General features: G+C 43.0%; 1 protein-coding gene across 1 annotated transcript in view; it reads right to left on the minus strand.

Annotated features, from left to right (window-relative positions):
- Positions 1-26,922, minus strand: part of B4GALNT4 (beta-1,4-N-acetyl-galactosaminyltransferase 4) — a 141,014-nt gene that overhangs the window by 36,221 nt on the left and 77,871 nt on the right. Inside the window, exons 9-15 of the mRNA XM_077460740.1 lie at positions 24,853-24,931; positions 21,016-21,082; positions 15,659-15,799; positions 15,364-15,473; positions 11,561-11,661; positions 10,250-10,323; positions 318-1,470 (exon numbers count right to left, since the gene is read on the minus strand). Of these exons, the coding sequence (XP_077316866.1) occupies positions 318-1,470; positions 10,250-10,323; positions 11,561-11,661; positions 15,364-15,473; positions 15,659-15,799; positions 21,016-21,082; positions 24,853-24,931 (1,725 nt within the window). The remainder of the gene's footprint in view (positions 1-317; positions 1,471-10,249; positions 10,324-11,560; positions 11,662-15,363; positions 15,474-15,658; positions 15,800-21,015; positions 21,083-24,852; positions 24,932-26,922) is intronic.

A 26,922-nucleotide genomic window follows, 5' to 3' on the forward strand; every position in this document is an offset into this window, starting at 1 on the left:
CTAGAGACTGCAGAGTTTTTAATTTTTCAATCAGGCAGTTTCTGGTAGACTTGCAGCGAGATATAAGAAGCAGTAAGCAACAAAGAAAGCAAAGCCTGTATCAGTAATGAATGCATACAGCAGCCCTCATGTACACAAACAAAGATCCTATTCAACATTTCCAGCTGTCCCCCCTGCACCTTTCAGGTATCTAAAATACATTTGATAATCACAGTTATAAAACCTACCAGAGTCAGAGTTTGGAACTGAATAAATAGCATTGGTATGACATTGAATACAATAAGGAAAAGCGCTGTTAAGGCCAGCACATCACTTACCCTCCATTCTTCTCATTGAGCTTCTCCATGTACTGAGCCACCACATCCACAGTTTCAGACTCTGAGAGTTGCAGGTTACCACTCACATTACAACGGAGGTCATTCCAGTCCGACCTCAGCATTTCAAAATCAACATTTCCAACACTGAATGTACGCTGCCAATTAATGGCATCTTCTGGCCACAACTGACGTGGCTCTGTGTCCTCGTAGCTGTAGTCCTGTAGTTCTTCTGGTGGAGCTTCTGAAGAAATGAGAGGAAGTCCACCAGGAAGACTAGGTGAGGTAGGGATGGGTAATCCTGGAACTTCGGTATGACCTTCCCAGCTAAATAGTCCTAATTCTGAGGTATCAGGTGGAGTCCAGGGTCTGGACCGTCGTCCCCCATACGGCTCTTTTGGGGGTGTAGGGATATGAGGGTGCTCGCGGTGTTTAGATGTTCTGTGTGGTTTAGGTTTGGGTAGCAGCATCCCTGGGAAGACTTGACCTCGAGTCTTTCGGACTCCAGAGAGGAGTCGTGTCACATAAACTTTATCCTGTTCCTGTTTTATTGAAGTCACAGATTTTTCCTTTGATATCTGCTTCATGGTTCCATCTACTGTGGGGACCTCCAACTTACTTTCCTTGCTAGGCCTTGCTTCTACATCTATGTGCTTCTCTATAACATCTGATCTTGCATATATCACTTGTTCTTCCAATTTCTCATGCAGGTTTTTAAACTCTGCCTGGTCACCTTTGTTCATGCTTTCAGACCGGCCTCTAATCTTTGCTTTACTTTCTAACCTGCTGCCTTTTGCCCGATGCTCAATTACCCTTCCTTCTCGTGTTCTAAATGCAGACTTGCCCCCTGTGGAAATAGGATTAGTAGTCGTTCCTTGCCCACCCAGCAAATGTGTTCGCTTCTTCCCATGTCCCCAGCGAGCTGCAGGTGGGCTATCCCTTGGTGCCCACAACAAAGATCGAGTTCTCAGTGAGGTCTGTGTGCTCTCATTTATTATAGGCATAGAATCCCGAGAATCATTGTACAGATCATTATGGTGCCCCTGACCCTCAATGCTGGGTGAAGTAAGGTCACCTTTCTCCTCTTTCCTTTTTTTCCTGAGTGACATGCCAGGTAGCAGTGCCCCCTCTTCGTCTTCATCATCATCCATGAAGTCTAAGATAGAAAATATGAATTAGAAAATATCACATCACAAAAAGCATGTCTTTGATGAGTAGAAAATATGACTAGCATGATGAATTAGAAACATTCCCAAAAATGAGCATGAACATACCCAAAAATATACCATTTTTATTTGATCGTGCTGCTCAGTCCAGACCAATTGTCCTCATTGGTCAATTATATGTCCAGGTATTTTACACAGTGACCAGAGGACCAGATGAGCTTTCGATACATCAATCCCTTTGTCTAAATCTACAAAAATATAATTGTTACAGGGCAAGCCAATTTTAACTTTAGACCATAAAAAGTTAATAAATGGGTCATTTAAATACAAATTTGTTCAAGCAAGTTGTGAGAATGAAAATTTTAAAAGCTATGTTTGCCAAACATCCCAATTTAACAGCAGTCTGTTACCAGTAAAAAATGTGCAAGCACTGGAACGGTCATCTTGGCGCTACTGCAAAATAAGCATGCTGCCATTCAGGGGGAAATCACACACCGTGCGTAATATAGCAATGTATGACTTTACAAAATGAAAAACTATTCTCACAGAGAACTGTTGTCACTGAGTTAATACTAGCAATACATTTTTAGCTTCAATGGCCTATAAAGTTTTTAGAACACTGTGAAAAAAATACTATAGGTACTGTCAACATCAAAATACTTCAATATTTTTGAGTTTTTTAGTAAATAAAAGCCTCATTAGGGCCATATCTCGTTTCAGTTGTAATTATTTAAGCACTTCCGAATCAACATACCTATACTTTGCTTCATGCAGTCGCATCTGGGGGCACGTCTCTTGATTGGACAAAGAGGGAGTGGGTCAGGCAGTCGCAAAGTCCGCCGGCCGCCCGCAATCAATCCCCAGAGAGGCAGAATGGTCAAACAAGGTAGATCGCCGTTCTGACATGAGAGATCATAGAGATCTTGTGTTCCTGCTAAGCAGGAACACGAATTTCCGGGTTCTCCTAGTCAGAGCTATCTCCGCACAGTTAGCAAGTACCCCCTAGGGTCACACTTAACCCTTTGATCGCTCCTGGTGTTAACCCCTTTCCTGCCAGTGTCTTTAGTACAGTAACAGTGCATATTTTTAGCACTGATCACTGTATTAGTGTTACCGGTCCCCAAAAAAGCATCAAAAGTGTCAGTTAGGTGTCCAATTTGTCCGCTGCACTGTCGCAGTCCCGCTGAAAATTGCCGCTCGCCGCCATTACTAGTAAAAAATCAAATAAAATAAAAAATCCATAAAAATATCCTATAATTTTTAGACGTTATAACTTTTGCGCAAACCAATCAATATACATATATTGGGATTTTTTTTACCAAAAATATGTAGCGGCATACATATTGATCTACATTGATGAATAAATTGGATTTTTTCAATCTTTGTATTGGACATGCATTATAGCAGAAAGTAAAACATTGCTTTTTGTTATTTTTGTTTTTCAAAATTTAAGTTTTTTTTTGTTTATAGTGCAAAAAATACAAAATGCAGAGGTGATCAAATACCACCTAAAGAAAGCTCTATTTGTGGAGAAAAAGGACATCAATTTTATTTGGGTACAGAGTCACACAACCGTGCAATTGGCAGTTAAAGTAATGGTGTGCCATATCGCAAAAAATGGCCTGGTCATGAAGGGGGTAAAATCTTCCAGGACTGGAATGATTAAATAGTTCTACACCAATCCAAACAGATACAATGCTGGAGTGGTGTATGGCCCATACACTGAACTGTAAATCAAAATTCAACTGAGTAAGGGTAAACTGCACTACTCAACTAAATAATAAATTCATATTCTGACAAATAGAATACATTTAAGCTCATACTCTACGCACGTAGACACACATACATATTCTATACATTTACATGTAGTGCAATCTAAATAAAACACAAAATACTCCACCTTTAAATAATACCAAAAGTAACCTCCACCAAAGTGCCGTGATCTGTAATATTTCATCTTAGGCTAGGTTCACACCATAGCGATGCGGGAACGCCACGAATCCGCGGCGTTTTCCCGCATCGCATGCCTCCCGCCGGCAGTTCACACTGCCCTATGCGGACTGCTGGGAGTGTCAATGAAATCTTAATGACACCCCCAGACCAGTCCGCATATCGCAGTGCGATCTGCACACTCGGACAGGAATCGGAACGCATGGTGTGAACACCCATGCGATCCGATTCTGCTGCGGACCAAAAAAAGGGTCCCGTGCGAGTTTGCGGCGGGAGCGATGCGAATTCAGCCATACTATCCTGAGATCGGATGCTATTTGCACTGCAGTGCGGTGCAAATCACATCCGGATCTCCCACCCGCAGCAGTGTGAACCCAGCCTTAAGGTCGAAGGAATTTCATCTAGGTGTCACATACAATCACCCTGTGCGCATATCAAACGCTCACCTTCTTTTATTGACCCCAATAATACATTAAGGTCATAACACTCTTTATCTCCCAACCATGGACTGGTACGTTTCAGCTCGCCTTCCAAATTTTATTTTCTACCTGCATTAATTCGCCAGCAATATTCCATTCTCATGTAGATATCCATGCAAAAACAAAATGGTACCACATAGTGCTCTCTGTATATTCTTCATTTGTAATAAAACTCCCATCAAATTATACTCACATTAAAAAAGTACCCCAAGCGCTATGTTAACAGCTTAAAACAACATCGATCATGGCCAATGTATCCACATCTCCACAACAATGTATCTCACCGTTGGCTCCTGCTCCTATAAGCGCTATCCTCCTATTGCAAGCTTCTTCAGTAGGACCTTCTACCATACACCCATAAAATGTATTCCAACGGCCAGAATAAATTAATATTCTGACCAGTAGAATGCATTTAAACTCATTTCTGAACAAACATGCATACATTAGAGGCATTTTTTCTACCAAATCCTAGCAGAAAAAAAATTAGGATTTTTATAACAGCGTACCTGTAAAATCCTTTTCTTGAAATACATCATGGGACACAGAGCCTAAGTTAATAACTTAATGGGTATATAGGCACCTTCAGGTGATGGCATATCCAATCCAGGAAGTTCATTCCCTATATAACCCTTCCTACTTCCAGGAGTACCTCAGTTTTTGTAGCAAAGCAATATACTTAAACCACAAAAAGAGGGCCATGATGCACTCCAAGAAAATGATTTTACAGGTAAGCTGTTATAAAAATCCTATTTTCGTTATCGTACATTATGGGACATAGAGCCCGTGGGGTAATCCCAGACTTGAGGACCTACCTGTAGCACACTGCGCCCAAAGGCGATATCCTCATACCTCCTTACATCCACTTGATAAAACTTGGTGAATGTATGCACTGAAGACCAAGATGCGGCCTTAAAGATCTGAGCCATGGAGGCCTGGTGACACACTGCCCAAGAAGCACTAACCAACCTGGTAGAGAGCGCTTTGACTTGAAAAGGGGGAATCTTACCTCTTAAATCATAAGTTTGAATTATAACTTGCCGAATCCAATTAGCGACAGTGGATTTGGACGCTGCCTGTCCTTTCTTTAGGCCCTCTGGCAGAATAAATAAGACATCAGTCTTTCGAATCTGAGCAGTTGTCTTTAAATAGATTTTCACTGCTCTCACCACATCAAGACAATGTAGTGACTTCTCTTCCCTGGAACATGGTTTTGGAAAAAACTATGGCAGGACAATATCTTGGTTCAGGTGAAAACCTGAAACCACTTTTGGCAAAAAGTCTGGACAAGGGTGTAACACCACTCTGTCCTCAGGAATAATCATAAATGGCTCTTTACAAGAAAGAGCAGCCGACTCTGAAACCCTCCTTGCTGAGGATATACCAACCAAAAATACCAACTTCCTTGTCAGAAGGACTAAGGGAATATGTTGTTGGTTCAAATGGCTGTTTTTGTAACAGTGACAAAACTAAGTTCAAGTTCCAAGGGTTCAAAGTAGGTTTGACTGGTGGATTAAGCCGCATCACCCCTTGCATAAAACCCCAGACTAAAGAATGTGTAGCAAGTGGTCTTTGAAATAAGACCGATAAGGCTGAGACTTGACCTTTAATAGTACTCAAGGCCAATTTCATCACTACTCCTAATTGTAGAAAGGCAAGAATTCTGCCTATAATATGTCTCCGAGGGTACCACTTTCCAGATAACTGGTCTGAAGGATTTTCCTTTCAGCAGATTCTGGGATAGTAACCACCAAGTGAGGCTTTGGGACACCCTTGGGGACAGATGCATTGGTAAGTCTAAAGATTGAATTGTTTTGTTCCAAGTAGACAGGATACTGTTTTGCAACAGTCTTGAATGGAACTGGGCATAGGTTACCACTTTGAATGAAACCGCCATCTTTCCTAGCAACCTCATGCAAAGGCGAATGGAGGGAACGCCTTTTGACCTGACCATCTGTACCAGTTATGGATTTGATCTTTGCCTGAGGCAAGAACACCTTTTTCTGGGCTGTGTCTATGATCAGACTCAAGTACTCAAACCTTTTTATCGGTTTTAAGGAAGATTTCTCAAGGTTGAGAATCCAGCCCAAACTTTCCAGGTAACTGGTTGTAATAGGCACACTTTTCTCCAAAACAAGCCACTGACTGGTCTATTTAGCAATAGATCGTCTAAGTACACCAAGACTGTTGTGCCCTGTGCCCTTAACCTGGCGGCTAGAGGTGGGGCCAGGGCCTTTGTAAACACCCGAAGTGCTGTAGCTAGCCCGAAGGGCAAGACTACAAACTGGAAATGCTGCTGTTCTACCTTGAACCGCAGAAACCTTTGGTGAGCGGGAAATATAGAAACATGCAGATATGCATCCCTGATGTCGATAGACGCCAGAGGTTCTTCTAGTAGGATAGAAACTACTGACCTAATAGTCTCCATGCGAACGGAGCGGATCTTCAGGAACTGATTTAGATTGTTTAGGTTTAGAATAGGTCTGACATCTCCATTTGGATTTGGTACCGTGAAGAGGTTTGAATAAAACCTCAAACCTTGCTCTTCTGTGGGGATCTGCATGATTACCCCCTGAGCCATTAATCGGTCTGGTGGCCGAAACAGAGATTGTCTTTTCTCTGGATCTTTGAGAATGTTTGACCTCAGGAAACGAGACAGTGGAAAGTCCCGCAATTCCAGCTTGTACCCCAGAGTTACCGTGGAGATAACCCATCTGTCCTGAATTTCCTCTTGCCAGACTTCTGAAAACTGCAGAAGTCTTCCCCCCCACCCTGGCATGGGAGAGTGCCTCTTCAAGATGAGGCTTTAGGATTCTGCTTTGCAGGTTTCCAGCCCCAGGACTTCTTTTGAGCCTGGGCCTGACCCTGAGGTTTCCCTCTAGAGTCTGACGGCAGAGGCCATCGCCACTGCCCAGAGGCAGAAGCCCCTAGCGCAGGAGAAAGAGCCTGTTTAAATGAAGGGGCGTTTATACTTTCTTTGACTGGCAAAAGAGTACTTTTCCCAATAGAAATTGTTTGGATGTATTTGTCCAAATCATCCCCAAAAAGCCTATCCCCATGAAAAGGGAACCCAGTCAGGAGCTTTTTACATGGTGCTTCAGCATGATTCGATGCATATGTACTAGCATAAGCGTAAGATAGGACGCCTGGTGAGTAGAATCTTTAATGGCATCTATGGAAAAGCATAATTCTTTTGGTAATTCGGCCAATTCCTGGGCTTGTTGTGCAGGAACCTCTTTAAGGGCCTGTCTAAACTGGTCCTTTAGGGATTGACAGACGCCTATTGCAGCGACTGCAGACTGAGTAACGGCACCTGTCAAGGAAAAAGTGGATTTTAACAGGCATTGCAACCTTTTATCTGTTGGATCCTTAAGCATTTGTGCATTGTCTACTGGACAAGTTAGACTTTTATTCACATTGTAAATTGCAGCGTCAATTGCTAGTACCTTCCATTTTTGGTGAATTTCTCCTCCATGGGATAGAGAACTGAAAATCTCTTTGGAGGGAGAAAATGCTTATCTGAGTGATCCCATTCAGCATAAATAAGCTGTTCTAGTAATGCATGAACAGGAAACGCATGCAAAGGCTGTGAAGGTTTTAAGGAACCCAAGGAAGAAACCGAGCTTTCAGCAGACTCTGTTAGGGGTGGCATTAAAGTAGAACGAACCATCTCTGTAAGAGCAATTTCTTAGATTGCGAGGCTGAAAAAGTTCATCTACCGTTGTTTTGTACGCAGAAGAATAATCAGTTTTTATTTCCCCCTGATCGGGGTGGGGAATGTATGACACCAGCAAGCACAGAGAAAAAACAACTGTCGGAGCAAACTTCGGGACCTATGCACCCCCACGCGGAGGTGGGGTAGGGGGTATTACAGGGTGGGTACACCGCTGATGTTTCCCTAACCCTCTGGTCCCTTCAGGGGGGAGAAAAAGGCATAGCAGATCTCTTCCTGAGAAAAATCCCCCTGCGCAAGCTGCTGCGGCCACACACAGACTGACACTGAGCTGACACTGAAGACAACAGATTAAAGCGGGAGTCCGCCGGGACTCAGCGTTTTATTTTTTTTAAAAGCCAGCATCTACAAATACTGCAGCTGCTGACTTTTAAAATAGTGACACTTACCTGTCCAGCGCGCCCGCGATGTCGGCACCCGAAGCCGATCTCTCGATCGTCTCTCGGGTGCTGCCGCCGCCATCTTGGGTATGGGAATCAGGAAGTGGAGCCTTTCGGCTTCATTTCCCGGTTCCCTACTGCGCATGCGCGAGTCGCGCTGCGCAATAAGGATGGACCCGCTGCCTCTGGGATCTGTGTGTTTCCCAGCAGGCAGCGGGGGACTTTCGGAAAGGGGCGTAATCTACGCCCCTTTCCGCAGAGAGCTATCCCAGAAGTGGGTGCAGATACCTGTACTGTACTGTATTGGCACCCCCCTCCCCCCTGAAAGGTGCCAATTGTGGCGCCGGAGGGGGGGGAGGGTTCCGATGAGCGGAAGGTCCACTTTAGGGTGGACCTCCGCTTTAAGGTATGTGTATAGACTACCTCTAGTGGAGAATTAAGGCATGACAACATTTTTTCCCTTAAAGAAGAATACAGAGGTGGACTTTTTAGTTCCTAAGTTTCTTCGCTTACCTTATCCCTGCCGCAGGATGTGCTGAATTAATAGTTAATCCAACCTTCACCCATCACAGTGGACTGCGTTTAGCAAACCTTCAAGGACCATGTCCCTTTTTTATAGGGGTTTCACTCCCTTGGACCTGTAAAAAACACCCCGCCAGGAAAGCTTTTAGGTAATGTAACATGACCAAAGCCTCTGGGTCTCAGGGTCCAGCCCTGCAAGAGAGGTGTTACAGGCAAAACCTCGTGCTTCGGATAAGAGGCCCGGGTACCATCCACCTTGGCCTTAGTGGCATTTTGCATGGATCCGGTCTGTGGAGGCTATTTAAATCCAGCATGGATCCCTCGTGGAGCTCCTCAGAGCACACCTTCACTCGGGACCAACACCTTAGACACTAGCGGAAAAAAACTGAGGTACTCCTGGAAGGAGGAGGGGTTATATATAGTGAACTTCCTGGACTGGATATGCCAGTGTCCCTCACCTGAAGGTGCCTATATACCCATTAAGTTATTAACTTGGCTCTGTGTCCCATGATGTACAATAAAGAAATGCTACTCATTTTCATAGGCACGTGTGCATGAGGCTTTATGATACCATACATAATGAATGTCAATCAACTGCATCTATCCTTGACAATGCAGAATCTTTTCAAACGTACACAACACTGTATCATGTTTGTATCTCTTTGTTGCACCAACCAGTTATGGACACAATGGAGGTTATTTACTAAATCTGTTGCAGTTCTGCGTAGAAAGCAATCAGTTTCCAGGTTTTATGGTCCAAGCTTAACTGAACAAGCTGAGGTTAAAAGCTGACTGGCTATCGTGTACAGTTGCACCAGATTCTGCGTGCTCCAGTTTTAGTAAATACCCTCCAATGCATGGTACAATTGGCATATTCAGTAAGTGAGCATGTTAGGCACCTATTTTATCCCTTAGTGCCGGTGTTCTGGCAGATAGTGTCCTGCCATCATATAGTGTCCGCCTGCGCAGTACGGAGCAGACGAAGCTTCGGAAAATCTCCGAAGATGAACGGCGCCTGCGCCGTGAGTGGAGGTGGTAGCTCCACCATCCAAGCGGACATAGGGTTGGGAAAATTAGAGGGCCCCTCGCGGGCTCGCTTCATTCGCCATGATTTGGGCTTGGCCTCGCTGTGCTCGGCTCTTTTATATTCCAACTCTATGTCCACTTGGATGGTGGGAATAGAACCTGGACTCACGATGCAGGCGCCGTTCATCCTCGGCTATTTTCGGAATCTGTGTGTGCTGTGTACTGCGCATGCTGGACAGTATATGATAGGACACCGGTTCACACAGGAGCTCAAAAGCCTTTCTGCTCAATGCGCCTTTTGGTGCAATTTTTTTGGTTTGGAAGCTGATCGGTTTTAGTAAATCAACCTTAGAGTAAGCAAATTCAGTGCAGGAGAGGAGTCTGCACAACTGTGTAAGACTGAAGGTAAGGCTGGAGTTCAGCTTTTAATATACAGTACAGTATTTAAATACATTACACAAGGTCATGCAATTTTTAATGCATTTTTTTGCTATTTTATTGATTATTTCTTCTTTAAAATGATCTTTGTAATGAAATGGATAGCAAACCTACACTGACGTTAATAATCTATACTCTGACAAGATATACAGAACAGAAGTATTAGATTGGAAAAGTCATGTGCCATCGCTAGTAGTAGTTTGATTTGGTTAGAATGCAGTGCAAGGGGCTATTTTATACTTACGTCTATTGAAGAACAGGAATGGCATCTGAGGAGATTCATCATCATCCATCTTCATGTATTTATAGAACCCAAACCTTGAGAAAGAAAGAACACAGAATGAAAAAGCTGTACTATTTAAAAAAAAAAAATAACCAAAGATCAGGTAAACATGCCAGGATCAAACTAAAAGTAAGTTGAATACACTAAGCTATTATAACCAAAGTGCCGTAGCAGTTAATATTTTCAGCAATGTGATTATTACCAGTAGCTTTCAGGGGCTGTCATTGTTTAAAAAACAATAGTTATTACAGTTAAACAGGCATTTGGTGTTTACAAGTTAAAATCCATATTTTTTGCTAGAAAATTATTTGGAACCCCCAAACATTAAAACATTAAAAAATATATTTTTTTAGCAGAGACTCTAGAGAATAAAACGGAGATTGTTGCAATATTTTATGTCACACGGTATTTGCGCAGCGGTGTTTTAAACGCAACTTTTTGAGAAAAGGGACACTTTCATGAATTAGAAAAAAACAAAACAGTAAAATTAGCCCAATTTTTTTGCATAATGTGAAAGATAATGTTACACCGAGTAAATAGATACCAAACATGTCACACTTTATAATTGCATGCACTCGTGGATTGACGACAAAGTACGGTACCTAAAAATCTCAATAGGCGACGCTTTCAATTTTTTTTACGGTTACCAGGCTAGCGGCACAGAGGAGGTCTAGTGCTAGAATTATTGCTCTCGCTCTGATGATCGTGGCGATACCTCACATGTGTGATTTGAACACCGTTTACATATGCGGGCGCGACTTCCGTATGCGTTTTCTTTGCTTTGACCCCCCACCCCTCCATTACACTTCAATGTATTCAGATCGCCAAAAACGGCGATTCTGAATACCGTATATATTTTTAAAACCGGCGCCATTGGCAGCCGAGTAAACGGGAAGTGACGTCATGACGTCGCTTCCGTGTTTACTGTGAGGAGACAGGAACGAAGCCGATTACGGCTTCGTTCCAGTTCCTCCCCAGCAGCCGAAGGCGTCAGACATGGAATCGGTGCTCCCGATCGAGCGGGAGCACCGGTAACAGCGGCGGGAGGGGGGGAAGTCCCCTCTCGCTCCTCCGGCATAACAGCCGAGCGGCTTTTAGCCGCATCGGTTGTTATGGCTGGATAGCCAATCGCCTGCTGAACAAAACGGTACCGGTATGATGCCTGTAGGTGCGGGCATCATCCCGGTATACCCCCCGCAAGCCGAGTACGCACATCTGCGTACGCTCGGCGGGAAGGGGTTAAATAATAGAATGTCTAAGTGGTGCACTTACTTCTCCAAGTACACTGGAGACTCTCGATAGAAACACTTGTTTTCCGTTTCCATATGTGTAAGGCGGGTGAAGTCACTGGGATAGACAAAAGTAAGATACACCTAAAAACAGAAAAGGGGCTTATAAGCAGGAAAGCATGAAAATGCAGTTACATTATTTCATTTAACAGTAATTCAACAACACAAAAAATAGAGCATGTGCTCATTCAGAAGACACAGATCTCAAAGACAGTCTGCCCTGCAGAAAATCCTGCTAGCTGCCACAGAATAAATTGTACACATGCAATTTTAGGACTGGAGAAGCAATCACCACAACATAAGATCCTGCCAATGAAAAACATTTTGTCTAGTGTAATTTAAAGTGTTACTAAACCCAGAACCCTGCATTCACTATATCTGGTCTCCCACAGAACATGGAAATGCAATTATTTTAGTACATATAAACTGCTAAATACCTTTTCTCATCAGCAGTATATAGTAGTTTAGTGACTTCTGTCAGTGTCCACCCAAACACTGGTTAAAGCTAGTGGGAGATTTCTCACTATCCTGTGAGCCTCTGTATGGACAGTGCTGATTGGCCCTGTGCTGATCACATGCACCTTCCCAAGAAAATAAAAATCTCTCAAGCAATATACACCAAACTGAGTGTACAGCCTGACGCCATAGACTCTGTTATCAGGAAATTATTAGGGGACAGTGGAAGGAGGGGAGGATCAGAGAAGACAGGATCAAACAGCCTTTTTACACAATGTGGAGGATTAACCCCTTAGGTTCCACAGTGAGTATAACAAGCATGCATTACTGCATATACAGACTGATTTTACTGTTGTAGGTTTAGCAACACTTTAATACAACAGCACAACAAAGAAAACAAATACTAATAGCTTACATAAGATGTCACACTTGACAGAATAAATCCAAATAGGAGAAAGCATTGTACTGTATGTACAGTCTGAGGGCAGGGCCACTGATAAGGCAGTACAGCCAGCCCTCCTGTACTGGGCCCAGTCCCCATCAGTTCAAAAGGGGGGCCCAGGAAGCTGTTGAGCAGTAGGGCCAGCTGTACTGCAGACACTGATCCTCTTCCGTCTTGCTCTGCAGTGCTGCCGGCTTCTTGTCCACTCCCTTTCTCCAGCCGTGCTGCAGGTGGATCAGTTCTAGCATCCATGTACTCATCTCCCTATTTTCTGGGCACTCGTGTGTGCTCCTTTTCCCTGGAGCGTATCTGGCTTCCCTCCTCTCCTCTCCCATCGGACGCTGCTGCAGGCAGGATGTTTCAGGATGGAGAAAGGTGGAACGGGCCGGTAAATAGGTCACATAATGATTTTAATGTATTGTTAGCAAAAAATATGTGATATTATCAGGGGGGTGGGGGCCCTGTCATGTAGGCAATATGGGGACCTGTAATTTCTTCCCTCAGACAGCAGCCCTAACCGAGGGGGGTAAGCCAGATCTAAAAATGTGTCATTAGATATACTTTAAAGAATGGAAAATGAATGATCATACATATTATATTCTGACTGTACAATCTCCTTTATGTCTACTACAAACTGTGTAGTGCAAAGTCCTACAAAATGGATACAAATCAAGTTGTTTAGCTAGGTTCTCACATTGCATAGTTTTGTGTAAAATGAAAATGCTATAATCATAGATTGGACAATCAGATTGTGAAGCATATGTCCAGCTTTAGATTGAAGGGGGGTGATTTACTAAAGGCAAATAGGAGGTTCACTTTGTAAGGAAATTTTCTGTTAGCTTAGTGAATGTGGTGAAAAATCACTTTGCAAAGAATACAGAATCAGATATAAGGAAAATACAAATACTGTATATTTGCTTGCACGTGATTAAATGATGAAAGACAGCACAGCCTACCCACATTCACAATGGCGATTTAGGCTGGTGTGAATTGTAGCGGCAGGCATTTTCAGGTTCCTGCTGCGGCTGTGAGCAGATAGGTACGGCCGCTAGCCCCTGTTCACTATAATGACAGGTCGCCGGCAGCTGCCCTGATTTGCGGCTCCCTGTACAACCAGCAATTGCCTGCTGTGATCGCCACTGTACGCACTTTGTATGGGAAAGGGAGAATGCTGTTGCAATGTGCAAATTCCTTTGCAAAGTGAATAGCCAATTTGCCCTTCATAAAACAATCCACAGCCTCTGTATGTAACAGAATTCAGTTTATAGTAAAAAGCCATAATCCATTTCCATTCCTGAGCTGTTGGAAGTACTCTGGGCTTATAAATTGGAAATCACTTTGTGTCACCTTTTCGAGAACCAAAGCAGCCCATTAACTCTGACTTGTCTTGATTATGGTACATCAATGTGATCTTTATGTACAATTTCTACATTGAGGAGCCATGTAACAATGTTTGATATCACAACATAAAACAGCCCCCTGCGAGGGCAGTCCTTACATTTTCCCTTTTACCTGCTGTAATGTTATCTTTCCACTTTTGCAAAAGACATTAAAATATCGACGCAGAAAATGGATTCTGTATGAAAATATGATTAAAAAATATGATATGCATAAAAATATGAGTGAAGATTACAAGAAAACCCCCTTTGTGATTGGGTTGGTTAACCATGTCTTTGTGTGGCCGCATGAAGAACAACAGACATCATCTGTAATCCATGGTAATGATGGTGCTCATTTTATCCTGCTGGGACTTTACGATCTGTAATCAGAATGTAACGGAAGATGGAAGCAAGTGCCAGTTTTAGAAAGGCTGCAGCAGTACAATCAAATGGTAAGTGTGTGCATCAGTGAAGGTGCTGAAGTACTAGATTTTACCAATAGGGGGTGAAGTTAAGATTCACACATCATAGAAATTAGCAAAACAACAGCAGTGCTGTATGACGGGGCTCTCTTTCAATCATAATGAAGACCTATTCACGTCACATGTTTTGGGCTGTGTTGCTCAATACAAACCCAACACAAGTGTAATGCCGCGTACACATGACCGGACTTTTCGAGGGACTAGGTCCGACGGACTTTCAGCGGAGTTCTGACGGACTTTCCGAACGAACAGACTTGGCCATACACAATTACACCAAAGTCCGACGGATTCAAACGTGATGACGTACGACCGGACTAGAATAAGGAAGTTCATAGCCAGTAGCCAATAGCTGCCCTCGCGTCGGTTTTTGTCCGTTGGACTAGCATACACACGAGCGGATTTCTCGGTAGGAACTGGGTCCGGCGGAAAAATTTGAAACATGTTCCATTTCTAAAGTCTGTCAGATTTTTGCAAATCAAAAGTCCGCTGCAGCCCACACACGATCGAATGGTCCGCCGGAATCGTTCCGTCGGACCTTTGATGTCGAAAAGTCCGGGCGTGTGTATGCGGCATAAATCCATTGTTTCTAACAGGGCCAGCTCACACCAATGGGGAAAACAGAACACTGCATTTAAAAGCACCATAACACACTGCAACATATGCCTCACAGTGTGCTACGGTTAGGATTAAAGAAAGAAAAATAAAAGTATTTTGGCTCCTGCTGTGAGAAAAAAAAAATGAATAAAAAAGGACACACACACCAAAAGCTCATAAAAAAGACATTTCAGTGCACATCGACTTTAGTGTGTTTAACTCACAATGACGCATGATAAACACAATGCCAGCCTGTGTGTGTGTGTGTGTGTGTGTGTGTGTGTGTGTGTGTGTGTGTGTGTGTGTGTGTGTGTGTGGTGGGGGGGGTCAGTGCAGGGGGTCTAAGCGTTAACATTATTAGAAATCTCCCTTTGAGGTTACAGTCAATTTAGCAAATGCTCTTTTTTGTCATACTGATACCACATCCACTTACAAACTGCAGGCCTTGATAACGTGCAATGGGAAAATCCTTGACAACATAGGTGGGATTGTACGCACAGGGAACTAGCACATTTTCTACCTTGGATTCCTCGATCATTGGGGCTGGAAATAGATAAACAGATCAGACATTACATTCCTCGCAGCCAGCGAAGCGCTCAGATCTACACAGCAGGACAGGAATAAAGCAGACAGCTGGTTAGTCACTAAACAGGTTTGAACACATTTGCCCTGATAGGTGAAATTCTTCTTCCAGCTTCCACAATCTTCTTTACATATAGCATACTTACTCATATAAAAAGTGTCCCGAGGGTCTGGTTTTAAAATATCAACAGCAAATTCCTCCCTCCCCAGTGGCAGATGGTGGCTAGCAACACTGGAAAGAGTGCGTGGGATGTGGGAAACCTCGTTCATCTTGAGAGATGTTTCATCTGGAAAAAAAGATAAAGGGTAAACCTTTTCGGAAGCTCATCAAAAAAAAAAAACGTACTGGCACCATTTTCATCTTGCTTTTTTATTAAATTACGACTAACATTACTGTCTGCCTCTGTGTGTGCAATAAATTATAGTGGACCTATAGTGAGACCTCAGATGAGGACAAGGGTTAAAAGACCCCATATGTGACAGTTTACAGAGTGAAACTGAGTTCATTCCCAACTAGCAGATGACATCCTATACTTGCATAGAGCTTCTCTTGTGTCACTCAGAGATTACTCAACAAAACATAGGGGGTTATTTATGAAAGGCAAATCCACTTTGCACTGCAAGTGCACTTGGAAGTGCAATTGCTCTAAATCAGGAGTCTCAAACTGGTGGCCCTCCAGCTGTTGTAAAACTACAAGTCCCATGAAGCATTGCAAGGCTGAAAGTTAAGAGCAAGGCTCCCAAAGGCAGAGGCATGATGGGACTTGTAGTTTCGCAACAACTGGAGGGCCGCCAGTTTGAGACCCCTGCAAGGGCTAGATCTGAAATGAGGGGAAGCTCTGCTGATTTTATCATTTAATCATGTGCAAGCTAAAATGCTGTTTTTTGTTTTCCTTGTATGTCCCCCTCGGATCTACAGCGACTTTACTTCCAAGAGCACTTGCAGTGCAAAGTGGATTTGCCTTTAGTAAATAACCCCCATAGTATTCTGTTGAACAGATGAATCCAGTTAAGAAGTACAACTCCATGACTTTTATAATTAGGCCTGCTGAATAATATTATGGCTTAAACCCATTTTTCTTTCTATAGGCATCTATATAATGCAATGCCAAGGCAATGGTCATAATGTCTCTGCCAGGGGATCTTCGAGACTGAAATTAGTAGTCTGTTTAAGTAAAACACGACAGTTGTTTTGCCTGTACACTTCTCCAATTACAGCCCCCCAGGATCCATACTATCATTATTATTATATGTAGTTACCTAGTAGGAGATGTTGAAAAAAAGACACAAGTCCATCAAACCCAACCTCTGTGTGTGATTATATGTCAGTATTACATTGTATATCCCTGTGTGTTGCGATCATTCAGGTGCTTATCTTATAGTTTTTTCAAACTATCGATGCCCCCCATTGAAACCACTGCCTGTGGAAGAGAATTCCACATCCTTGTCAGTCTTAGCCCTTGTACACACGGTCGGACATTCCGACAACCAAATCCGTCAGATTTTGTCAGATGGATTTTGTCCGAAACTGGTGTTGCATACACACTGTCGGACAAAGTTTCGGAAAATCCGATCGTTCAGAACGTGATGGCGTTATTTCGTTACAACGGGACTATGTTCAAGGCTAGTAGCCAATAGCTTTGGTCTAGGAATTGGATCTGAGCATGCGTGGCACTTTGTCCGATCGGAATTCTCTACAAACAATTGGACAAAGGCCAATCGGATCATGTTGTCGGAAAATTTTAGAGCCAAACTCGAAAACTTTGTCGGTCGGATATTCCGACGGAAACAGTCTGATGGAGCCCACACACGGTCAGATTATCCGACAACAGGGTCCGATTGGACATTTTCCATCGGAATGTCCGACCGTGTGTACAAGGGCTTACAGGATTTATATAGCTCCAACAGTTTACGCATCGCTTTACAATATAAAAGGGAGACAATAAAATACAAGAGGATTAAGAGGTCCCTGCTCAGAAAAGTTTACAATCTAATAGGGTGGGGCAGGTGGTACAAAAGATTGCAAATGTGGGGAATGAGCTGATGGAAGTGGTAAAAGATTAGTTGGAGGAGAGATAGGCTTCCCTGAAGAGATGAGTTTTCAGGGATTGCCTGAAGGTAGCAATAGTAGGGGATAGCCGGACAGGTTAAAGGGGTTGTAAAGGTAAATGTTTTTTCCCCTTAATGCATTCTATGCATTAAGGTGAAAAAACATCTAACAATCCTGGCGCCCCCAACCCCCCCCGGTTTTACTTACCTCACCCCTCGAAAGTCCTGCGCTCGTCCCCCGACGTTCTTTCCACCGTTCAGCCTGGCCGCTGATTGGCTGGAGTGGATGGATGGAAAGCAGCGCAGCCATTGGCTCGCGCTGCTGTCAATCACATCCACTGACGTGGAGCGCCGGGGGGCGGGCCATGTGATACAGCGAGTGGCTATAGCCGCCGGCTGTATCACGGGAGCGCGCCCGCAGATGCTTCTCACCATGCGAGGGAGCTCGCATGAACGTGAGAAGCACCTGCAGGAGGAAGCCGAGACAGCCGCCGAGGGACCCCAGAAGAGCAGGTTCGGGGCCACTCTGTGCAAAACGAGCTGCACAGTGGAGGTAAGTATAACATGTTTGTTATTTAAAAAAAAAAAAAATTAATTCACTTTACAATCCCTTTAAGGCATATTTCTGTGTAACGGCTGTGAGATCTTCAGATCTCACTTTTATAAACTGGCCATTTGTGACAGAACGTTCATGTACTGTGATGATGGGTGGAGAACATGTTCTCTATTCCTTATCTCAGCTATATAAAACGTACACCCCAGAGATCAGCCATGATCCTGAGGATCACAGCTGATCTCTGTTTTATAAACGGACACCTTAAGGCAGGGGTACTCAAACTGGCAGCCCTCTAGCTGTTGCGCAACTACAAGTCCCATGAGGCATTGCAAGGCTGACAGTTACAAGACTCCCTCGGGCAGAGGCATGATGGGACTTGTAGTTTTGCAACAGCTGGAGGGCCACCAGTTTGAGACCCCTTCCTTAGGGTGTTTCCATTTTGGATGGAAAAGCAATGCAACCCCGCTATACATTGTAAAGCGCTGCGTAAACTGTTGGTGCTATATAAATCGTGTATAATAATAATAATAATAATGATAATAACCACCCTTGGACACAGTTTTGTTTTTAATAATGTTTTAAAGTAGCAGGGGCCCCAACTGATTTACCAGCCCTAAAATTTTGATGGAAATACAAGTAATAAAAAGTTAGAGAAGTGTCAATTAGCTATCACATTAAGGAACTCTAGCCAAAACCATTCTATTTTAGTTTTGGATAGAGCAGTGGTCTCCAAACTGAGGCCCTTTGCTTACCTTTATCCAGCCATTGGGGCACTGTTCCTCCCACTAATATGTGGCTTAAATCCTTCCACTATCACTAAATGATGAGGAACCATTTATTCCACTGACACTATTCCTCCTACTAATACCTATGACGGGGCCAGGGGTGGACTGACCCGTCGCTCACTTCGGCCGTAGTCTGAGGGCCAGCCACTGAAGGGGGCCTGCCAATGCCCCTGGCGACCATCTTTTCAGGCCCACCAGGGCCCCAAAGGTGTCTCTGAGGGTAAGGGAGAGCCCCACTGGATCATACAGAGCGGGGATCTCCTGCTTACCTGACGACCGCTGTCTTCCGATGTCCCACCTCCTGGCTCCTTTGACAGACGTCACATTGGCTCAATGCTGGGGGACATGTGCTGTGTATCAAAGGAGGCGGGACATCATATGACAGTGGCTGCCAGGTGTCACAGCGGGAGATACCTGCTCTGTGTGATCCAGCAGCTCTCCTCTCTGACCCCATGCAGTAATCAGGCTGCATTGAGGGGCACAGGTGAGGCTACATTCATGGGCACTGTTGAGGTTGCATCGAGGGGCACTGAGAGGCTGCATCGATGGGCACTGGTGGGGGCTCTTCCCAACACTCTCAAATGGGCACAGAGAGGACCCGCACACAAACACGCAATGTCATTACACGTTGTACCTCGTGCCTCTGCGCCTGCTGCAAGTCTTCTAGTTCTTCTGTGGCCTATAGGGCAAACAGTGCCCAGAATGGTGAAACAGGAGAGGACACCAGACAGCCACAGCAGGGCCAGGGTGCGAGCCAGGCAGCCACCCATGCCGATGACCCACCCACAGCAGGGCCAGGGTGCAGGTCAACCACCCACGGTGACCCACCCACAGCAGGGCCAGGGTGCCAACCAGCCACCCAAAGCAGGGCCAGCCAGCAAACCCACACCAGGGAGCCAACTAGCCAGCCACAGAGGACGTGGGAGCCAGCAAGCCACATAGGATGCGGGAACCAGCCACAGCTACAGTACCCATAGTTAAGGTAAGAGGAGTGCTACACAGTGCCAATTTTTTTCTACTTTGTGAGAGGTTGGGGCAGGGGTGAGAGTCATCGCACAAGGAGGGGGTCCTGTGAGGACCAGAGTGAATGAAGTTGTCCACTGTACACTCTGTCAGAAAAAGGCCCCCCTCCAGGTCACATTATACCCCTTTGAAGTCTCTAATGGGCCCTGGGGGGGGGGTCTCTTTCTATCAGACTCTATAATTGACATTGTAAGGGCCTCTGTTAGAAAGATCCCTTCCAGGTCTCATTAGACTCCTTTGTAGTCTCTAATGGGTTCTGGAGGGGGGCATCTCTCTAACAGAGAATCTCGAATGGACACAGTCAGAGAGAGACCCCCTCCAGGTCCCATCTGTTGTAGACTCTAATGATTCCTGGAGGGGACGCTTTCTATTAGACTGTCTAATGTAGTCTAGTGTTGGAAAGAGACCCTGATTCAGGTCCCATTAAAAAAAAAAAAAAAAAAAAAAAAAAAGGCAGAGGTTTTGGGCAAAATGTAGGAGCGGGCCATGGGCTAGGCCTGCCAGGGGGCCCTTGCTTTATTTGGTCTGCCTCTGGATGGGGCAGTATCCCTCCTCCTACTGATGACCGGTGCTATGTAATTTTTACTCCCACTGACCACCAAGCCTGAGACATGGTATACTCCCACTGATGCTGGGGCATTTCCTACTCTCACTGGCTACGGTCTGGCCTCCTACAGTCTGAAGGACAGTAAACTGGTCCTTTGTTTTGAAAGTTTGGAGAGCCCTGGAACAGAGTATGGAAAGGACAGAACCACTTTCACTTTCTACTGCTGTCTGTGTCTCCATTGGCAAAATTTCTTCTTACTTTCTGTTCTGGTGACATGACACTTCTTAAGAGGGACGCAATCACAAATACCTGGCATGGCTTCTAACCCTTCTATACTTTGCTAAATAATGTACTTCCATAGTTAAAGATTTATATATTGTTGGAAACATTGTGAAGTAGGCTGACATGTAAAAAAGTAAATAAATAAAAAACATATCACAATTATTATTTTTTTAATACTAAATATGTAAACATTCTCCTTGTTTTAGTAAAAAAAAAAAAAAAAAAAGATTACAAGCTCAACCATAAATAGTAGCGTTCTACCTGTATAGAGAGACAAGTATGGGGAGTCCACAATCTCAAACTTCATGCCAGGGAGCGCTAGACGCCACTAAATTAGAGACAAAACACATTTTAAAAAGGGTAAAGGTATGGTGCATGTAACTTATCTATATTCAACCTTCCTTCACATTATTCAAAGTAAAACACTGAGGAATATCAGGTCATTTTGGAAAACACACAAATGAAACACTTAAACCGAAATCTTATAATGGTCTAAAATTGTTAAACCAATTCTTGTAATGCCGCAACTCCTGCTGTGATATGGAGCCTTTTGGGATTACTACAGATAGTCAGAACACAATAGCTAAGCGGGGGAGATCATTCAAATAACCTTGCATGGTTAGCACAGGGTCTCTGACCGGAGCTGTCAGAACTGTTATGCCGTGTACACACGATCGGAATTCCGGCCAGAAAAAGACCGATGAGCTTTTCATCAGAAAATGCGACCGTGTGTATGCTCCATCGGAATTTAGCTGTCCGAATTTCCGTCAGCCAAAAATTGATAGCATGTTCTCAATTTTCCCGACGGAAAAACTTTCTATCGGTAATTCCAATCGTGTGTATGCAATTCCGACACGCCAAAAATCACGCATGCTCAGATTCAACTACGAGACATAAGCTATTGGCTACTGAACTTCCTTTTTCTAGTCACGTCGTACGTGTTGTATATCACCGCGTTATAAATGATCGGAATTTGATGTGACTGTGTGTAGGCAAGACAGCTTGAGCCGATATCCGTCGGAAATGCGTCGGGAAAACCATCAGAGCTTTTTCCGACGAGAATTCCGATTCTCGTAAGGACTTAAGGACTGATATTAGGAAATGAACACAAAACACTAGATATAAACACTAAGCACTTTATCTCAACCGTAAACCATGGTGGGGAGGGAAGGGGATATAGTTTTCTCCCACAGGGTATGGACTGCCTGAGCTCATTGAAAGACCAATGAAAGCCAAATTATAGCAGATTGTTAAGGTGTCTATGATTTAACAAATTAAAGCTGTATTGTGTCACAGGAGTAAGGCTCAAAACACAGGAGTGATTGATTCTGTTTTAGAAGTGAAAGAGCCCTGACCTCATACCATTGTTTGAAAATTTTGGCAGCTGGCGGGTCTGTCAAAAATACCATAGGCAATTTGGCCATCCGCGGTGTAGTGTCTCTTATAAAATAACTTAAGTGGTTATAAACCCCATTCATTAAATTTGACCTGTGCACATACAGGTGCATCTCAAAAAATTGAATATCATCAAAAAGTTAAACTCATATTTTATATAGATGTGTTACACACAGGGTGATAGATTTCAAGCATTTTTCTTTTAATTTTGATGATTATGGTTTACAGCTAGTGAAAATCCAACTAAAATTCATATCTCCGAAAATTTGAATATTACATAAGACTGATAAAAAAATACAAATAAAAAAAAAAAACGATTTTTAGTACAGAAATGTTGGCTTACTGAAAAGTAACCCTATGTACGGTATAGTATGCACTCAATACTTGGCCGGGGGTCCTTTTGCATGAGTTACTGCATCAATGCGGTGTGGCATAGAGATGATCAGCCTGTGGCACTTCTGAGGCATTATGGAAGCCCAGTTTGCTTTGATAGAGGCCCAGGTTGCTTTGACCAGCTTTATGGAGATACTGATTTCATTTTCCAGCAGGACTTGGCACCTGCCCATACTGTCAAAAGTACCAATACCTGGTTTAATGATCTTGGTATCATTGTGCTTGGTTGGCCAGCAAACTCACCTGACCGAAACCCCATAGAGAATCGGTGGGGTATTGTTAAGAGGAAGATGAGAGACACCAGACCCAACAATGCAGACGAGCTAAAGGCTGCTATCAAAGCAACCTGGGCTTCCATAACACCTCAGTAGTGCCACCGGCTGATTGCCTCCATTCCATGCTGCATTGATACAGATTTTCAGTAATGCAAAAGGAGCTCAGACCAAGTATTGATATAGTGCATACTATACTGTACATGCTTTTTAGTAAGCCAACATTTCTGTATTAAAAATCTTTATTGGTCTTATGTAATATTCAAATTTTCTGAGATACTGAATTTTGGGTTTTCGCTAGCTGTAAGCCACAATCATCAAGTCACACATCTATATAAAATATATGTTTCACTTTTTGAATTGAATTACTAAAATAAAAAAAAGTTTTGATATTTTAATTGTTTGAGGTGCACCCGTATATCTATATAGTTTTTACTTCTCTCTCTCTAAAGCTCTGAGTGCCATGTCTTTCAGCTGCTCTGTTATCAACTTGATAACTTTTGACAAGCTCTCTGGAACAGGTGATAAAAGCAGCTGGAAATTTCTGTCAGGGAGGGAACTTTGAATAGACAAGCTCTCTGCTTATCTATCTATGACTGCAGCTCTGCAAGTTTTTTTATTCCTTCGCCTATGTGTGTGTGTTTTGGGGAGGGGTGCCTCTCCTCCAATCAGCTCACACACAGGTGTCCGTTTTTGAAGCAGTGAACAGCAGTGATTCCAAGGATTGCCGCTGATCACAGCCTATAAATGGTTTATGAAACTGATAATCGGGGGAGAAGTGTTTGAACATGTCCTCCCGCTGATGATCTCCGCACATGGAGAATCCTCACAGTAACGGCCAGTTTATGAAGCTGCGATCTCAGTGCTTCACTGGCGATCCGAGTCAGAATTCACACTCCCCGATTCACCAGCTCAGAGGTGGAGAGTCGGGAAGTGAAGAGAAAATCTGGGGGGATCTGAGGAGGAAAGAGCAAGATTTTTAACTTCCTTATGGTTCGTTCAGACCCCACAACACTGTAACCATGTCCCCCTGTCATATTTATGTATATATATATATATATATATATATATATATATATATATATGTGTAAAATGTGTGTGCATATACATGTATATATAACATGTGTGTGTCTGTGTATACATATATATATATATATATATATATATATATATATATATATATAATGTAGGGGGGACTCCTTATTTTATTAACATTAACCACGCCGTCTGTCAGTGTACTGAGCGATGATAAATTATCACTGCTTAATAAACTGACATCTCATGTTTCAGTGAACTTCTGGTACTGTAATCTTGTAAAGTCTCACAAGATTCCGGTATCAAGGGCCGTTCTCCACTGTTCAAAGCGTTTGTAGATTGCTTCACTCCTCCAAGAGGTCAGCTTCATAAACTGACACATAGAGGAAAATGATCTCCTCTGAAAATGCCGGAGAATGAAGAAGTGAATAGATTTCACTGCTTCATAAACGGTCACCACAGTGTATTCCCAGACTCCACACCCACTGCTGAATGATGAAGAAAGATTTGTAACATGATGTTCACTTTCTAAAAAATGTATAAGGGGAAAGACAGCAGATATACATGTAAAACATACGTAGGGAGATTTGTTTCATCTCTGTGTATCATCTGAGGCTATTCATTTAGAAAAAAAAAAAAAACTTTAGCACAAATAATACAGTCGGTTTTATTTTTAAATTCTGTTTTTATTGAAATGGTGTTTGCTGCTTTACAAAAACAAGAAACAAGTACACTGTTGCAAAGATGGTCAAAAGAGTGAGGGCCTACATGAATGCTATCTACATGTACTGTAATAAAAGGAATAGGCCAGCCTGTTTACTTTAAGTTTTTTTTGTGAACGTCACAGGAGGAAGCCCATGAATATAAGTATACACAGTATGTAGAAGAAAGAGATGCAACATGCTTTAGAGCAAAGGATATCAATCTGAGTGATCTTTAAAATGCCCCTGAACCTCAAAGATTTCTCTTTCTGCCTGTTTAATGCATCCATCATTGTACTTACTGCTACTTCCACGTGGTCAGAGCCATGGTCGTCCTGCTTGTGAAGTAGCTCAAAGTAATAGCGTCTGGAACTCATTAATCTAAGACAGAAAATAAGCAGGATTCTCAACGTGAATACAGAACAGCTCATAAAATTGATAACCCTTTTTGTAGAAGTATTGTACGAACTTTACACACAGCGGTTACATGACATTTACAAGATGTGTAGCTCAACCAAGTCTACTGTGAAGGAGCAATTCATAATGTCACATCAACAACATCAGTCTATTCATATAATTTGTAATAAAAACATCTTTGCCATTCTAAAGCTTCCCTCCAACCAATTTAAATATTTTATATATACTGTGATTCTGTAATTGCCAAATATGCTGCAGAAATCTCCCTCCACTGAGTCTGGCTGCATCCATTTTAACTGTGGGCAGCTGAAGCTGCTGCCTGTTCACTTTGTGGATTTGCACAGAGGTACACCTCCAGATCTGCAGCTCTCGTTGGCCTTCTGCCCCCCCCCCCCCCCCCCCCCACAAACTCTCAGGAGAGTAAGAGAGAGAGCTGTACATGATGTCATAAGCCTAGGCCTTTTTTTACCAGACAGGAAACAAGAAGTGGGCTGTGGTATTTACTTACTATCCAAAGTTAAAACAAGGGCAGAACATTTAATAAACGGAAAGATGAAAAAATGCTTTAAGCTGGCTGTGCTCAAAGTAATACATTGAAGCATTTTGTTTTATTCTTCTAATTGGGTCTTTGTTGTGCCATGCAAGTGTAGCAAAATATATTAGATTCTTTATTTTTATTGTATGCAATACAACATTTTAAAACAGCAATAAATAAATGCATATACTTGTTCACATGTACAGTAAATGCACCAATAAACATACAGTATAACATAACAGTAAAATGTAAGCAATAGCCTGTGCAAAATATATAAATGTATTTAAAGTAATGAAAAATATTATACAATTAAGAAAAAGATACACATTTTTGCATAGAAAAGAAAAAATACCAAGGTGCATTAAAAAGAGCGGTATGGAGTTAAACAAAATAAAAATTATATATATTTCCACACACACACACATATATATATACACATGTACCTGGGTGGATGCGGCATCTGTCCCCTGCTGCTTCTAAGATCGAGATCTGAGCGATCAAAGAGCGCTCATCGCCCAGTTCTCGGTCTTTAGTGAGCTGGTGATGTTCAGTCACTGGCTCTCTGCTCTGTCCCTCCAGCACTCACTGGAGCACGGGATTTGGAGGGGCTGGCTCAGTCTCCCAGTGGATCGCTGAGAGGCTGAGCCAGCTGCCGCTCCAGGCATCTGGGTGGATAATGACTATAAACTGTGACTGGGTGACGTCAGCGGACTTTAACTTGCTGTTGGCTGAAAACAGGTCACAGAAGTGCAAAATTAAATGCACTCCTGTGATCTATAGGAGAAGTAGGGTCAAAAGGGCATTGGCGATATTTCTCCTTTATCAGTTTTGGAAGCTTATGGAATGTCTAATGGATAAGGACTGGGAAAGAAACTTCAATCCGTTTATATATTTACATAGTTTATAGCTGGTAAGGTTGAATAAAGACAACAGTCCATCCAGTTCAACCTGACATTTACAAGATGTGTAACTCAACCAAGTCCATTTGAGGCAGGGGCTTAGATTTAACCACTTCAATAGCAGGCCTAATCTGGCACTCCTCTCCTACATGTAAAAATCATATTTTTTTTGCTAGAAAATTACTCGGAACCCCCAAACATTATATATGTTTTTTTAGCAGACACTCTAAGGAATAAAATGGGGGTCATTGCAACTTTGTATCTCGCACAGTATTTGTGCAATAATTTTTCAAACGCCTTTTTTGGGGAAAAATAAACGTTTTGTGAATTAAAAAAATAACTAAACAGTAAAGTTAGCCCATTTTTTTTTGTATAATGCGAAAGATAATGTTACGCCAAGTAGATACCCAAAATGTCACGCTTTAAAATTGTGCACACTCATGGAATCGCCAAATTTTGGTTCTTAAAAATCTCCATGTTGCTCTTGTTCTAATGTACGTGGCGATACCTCACATGTGTGG

This window comes from Lithobates pipiens, unplaced genomic scaffold (genome assembly GCF_037356315.1).
Source record: "Lithobates pipiens isolate NorthernLeopardFrog02 unplaced genomic scaffold, aLitPip1_a1.2 Scaffold_10, whole genome shotgun sequence".
Classification (NCBI taxonomy): Eukaryota; Metazoa; Chordata; class Amphibia; order Anura; family Ranidae; genus Lithobates; species Lithobates pipiens.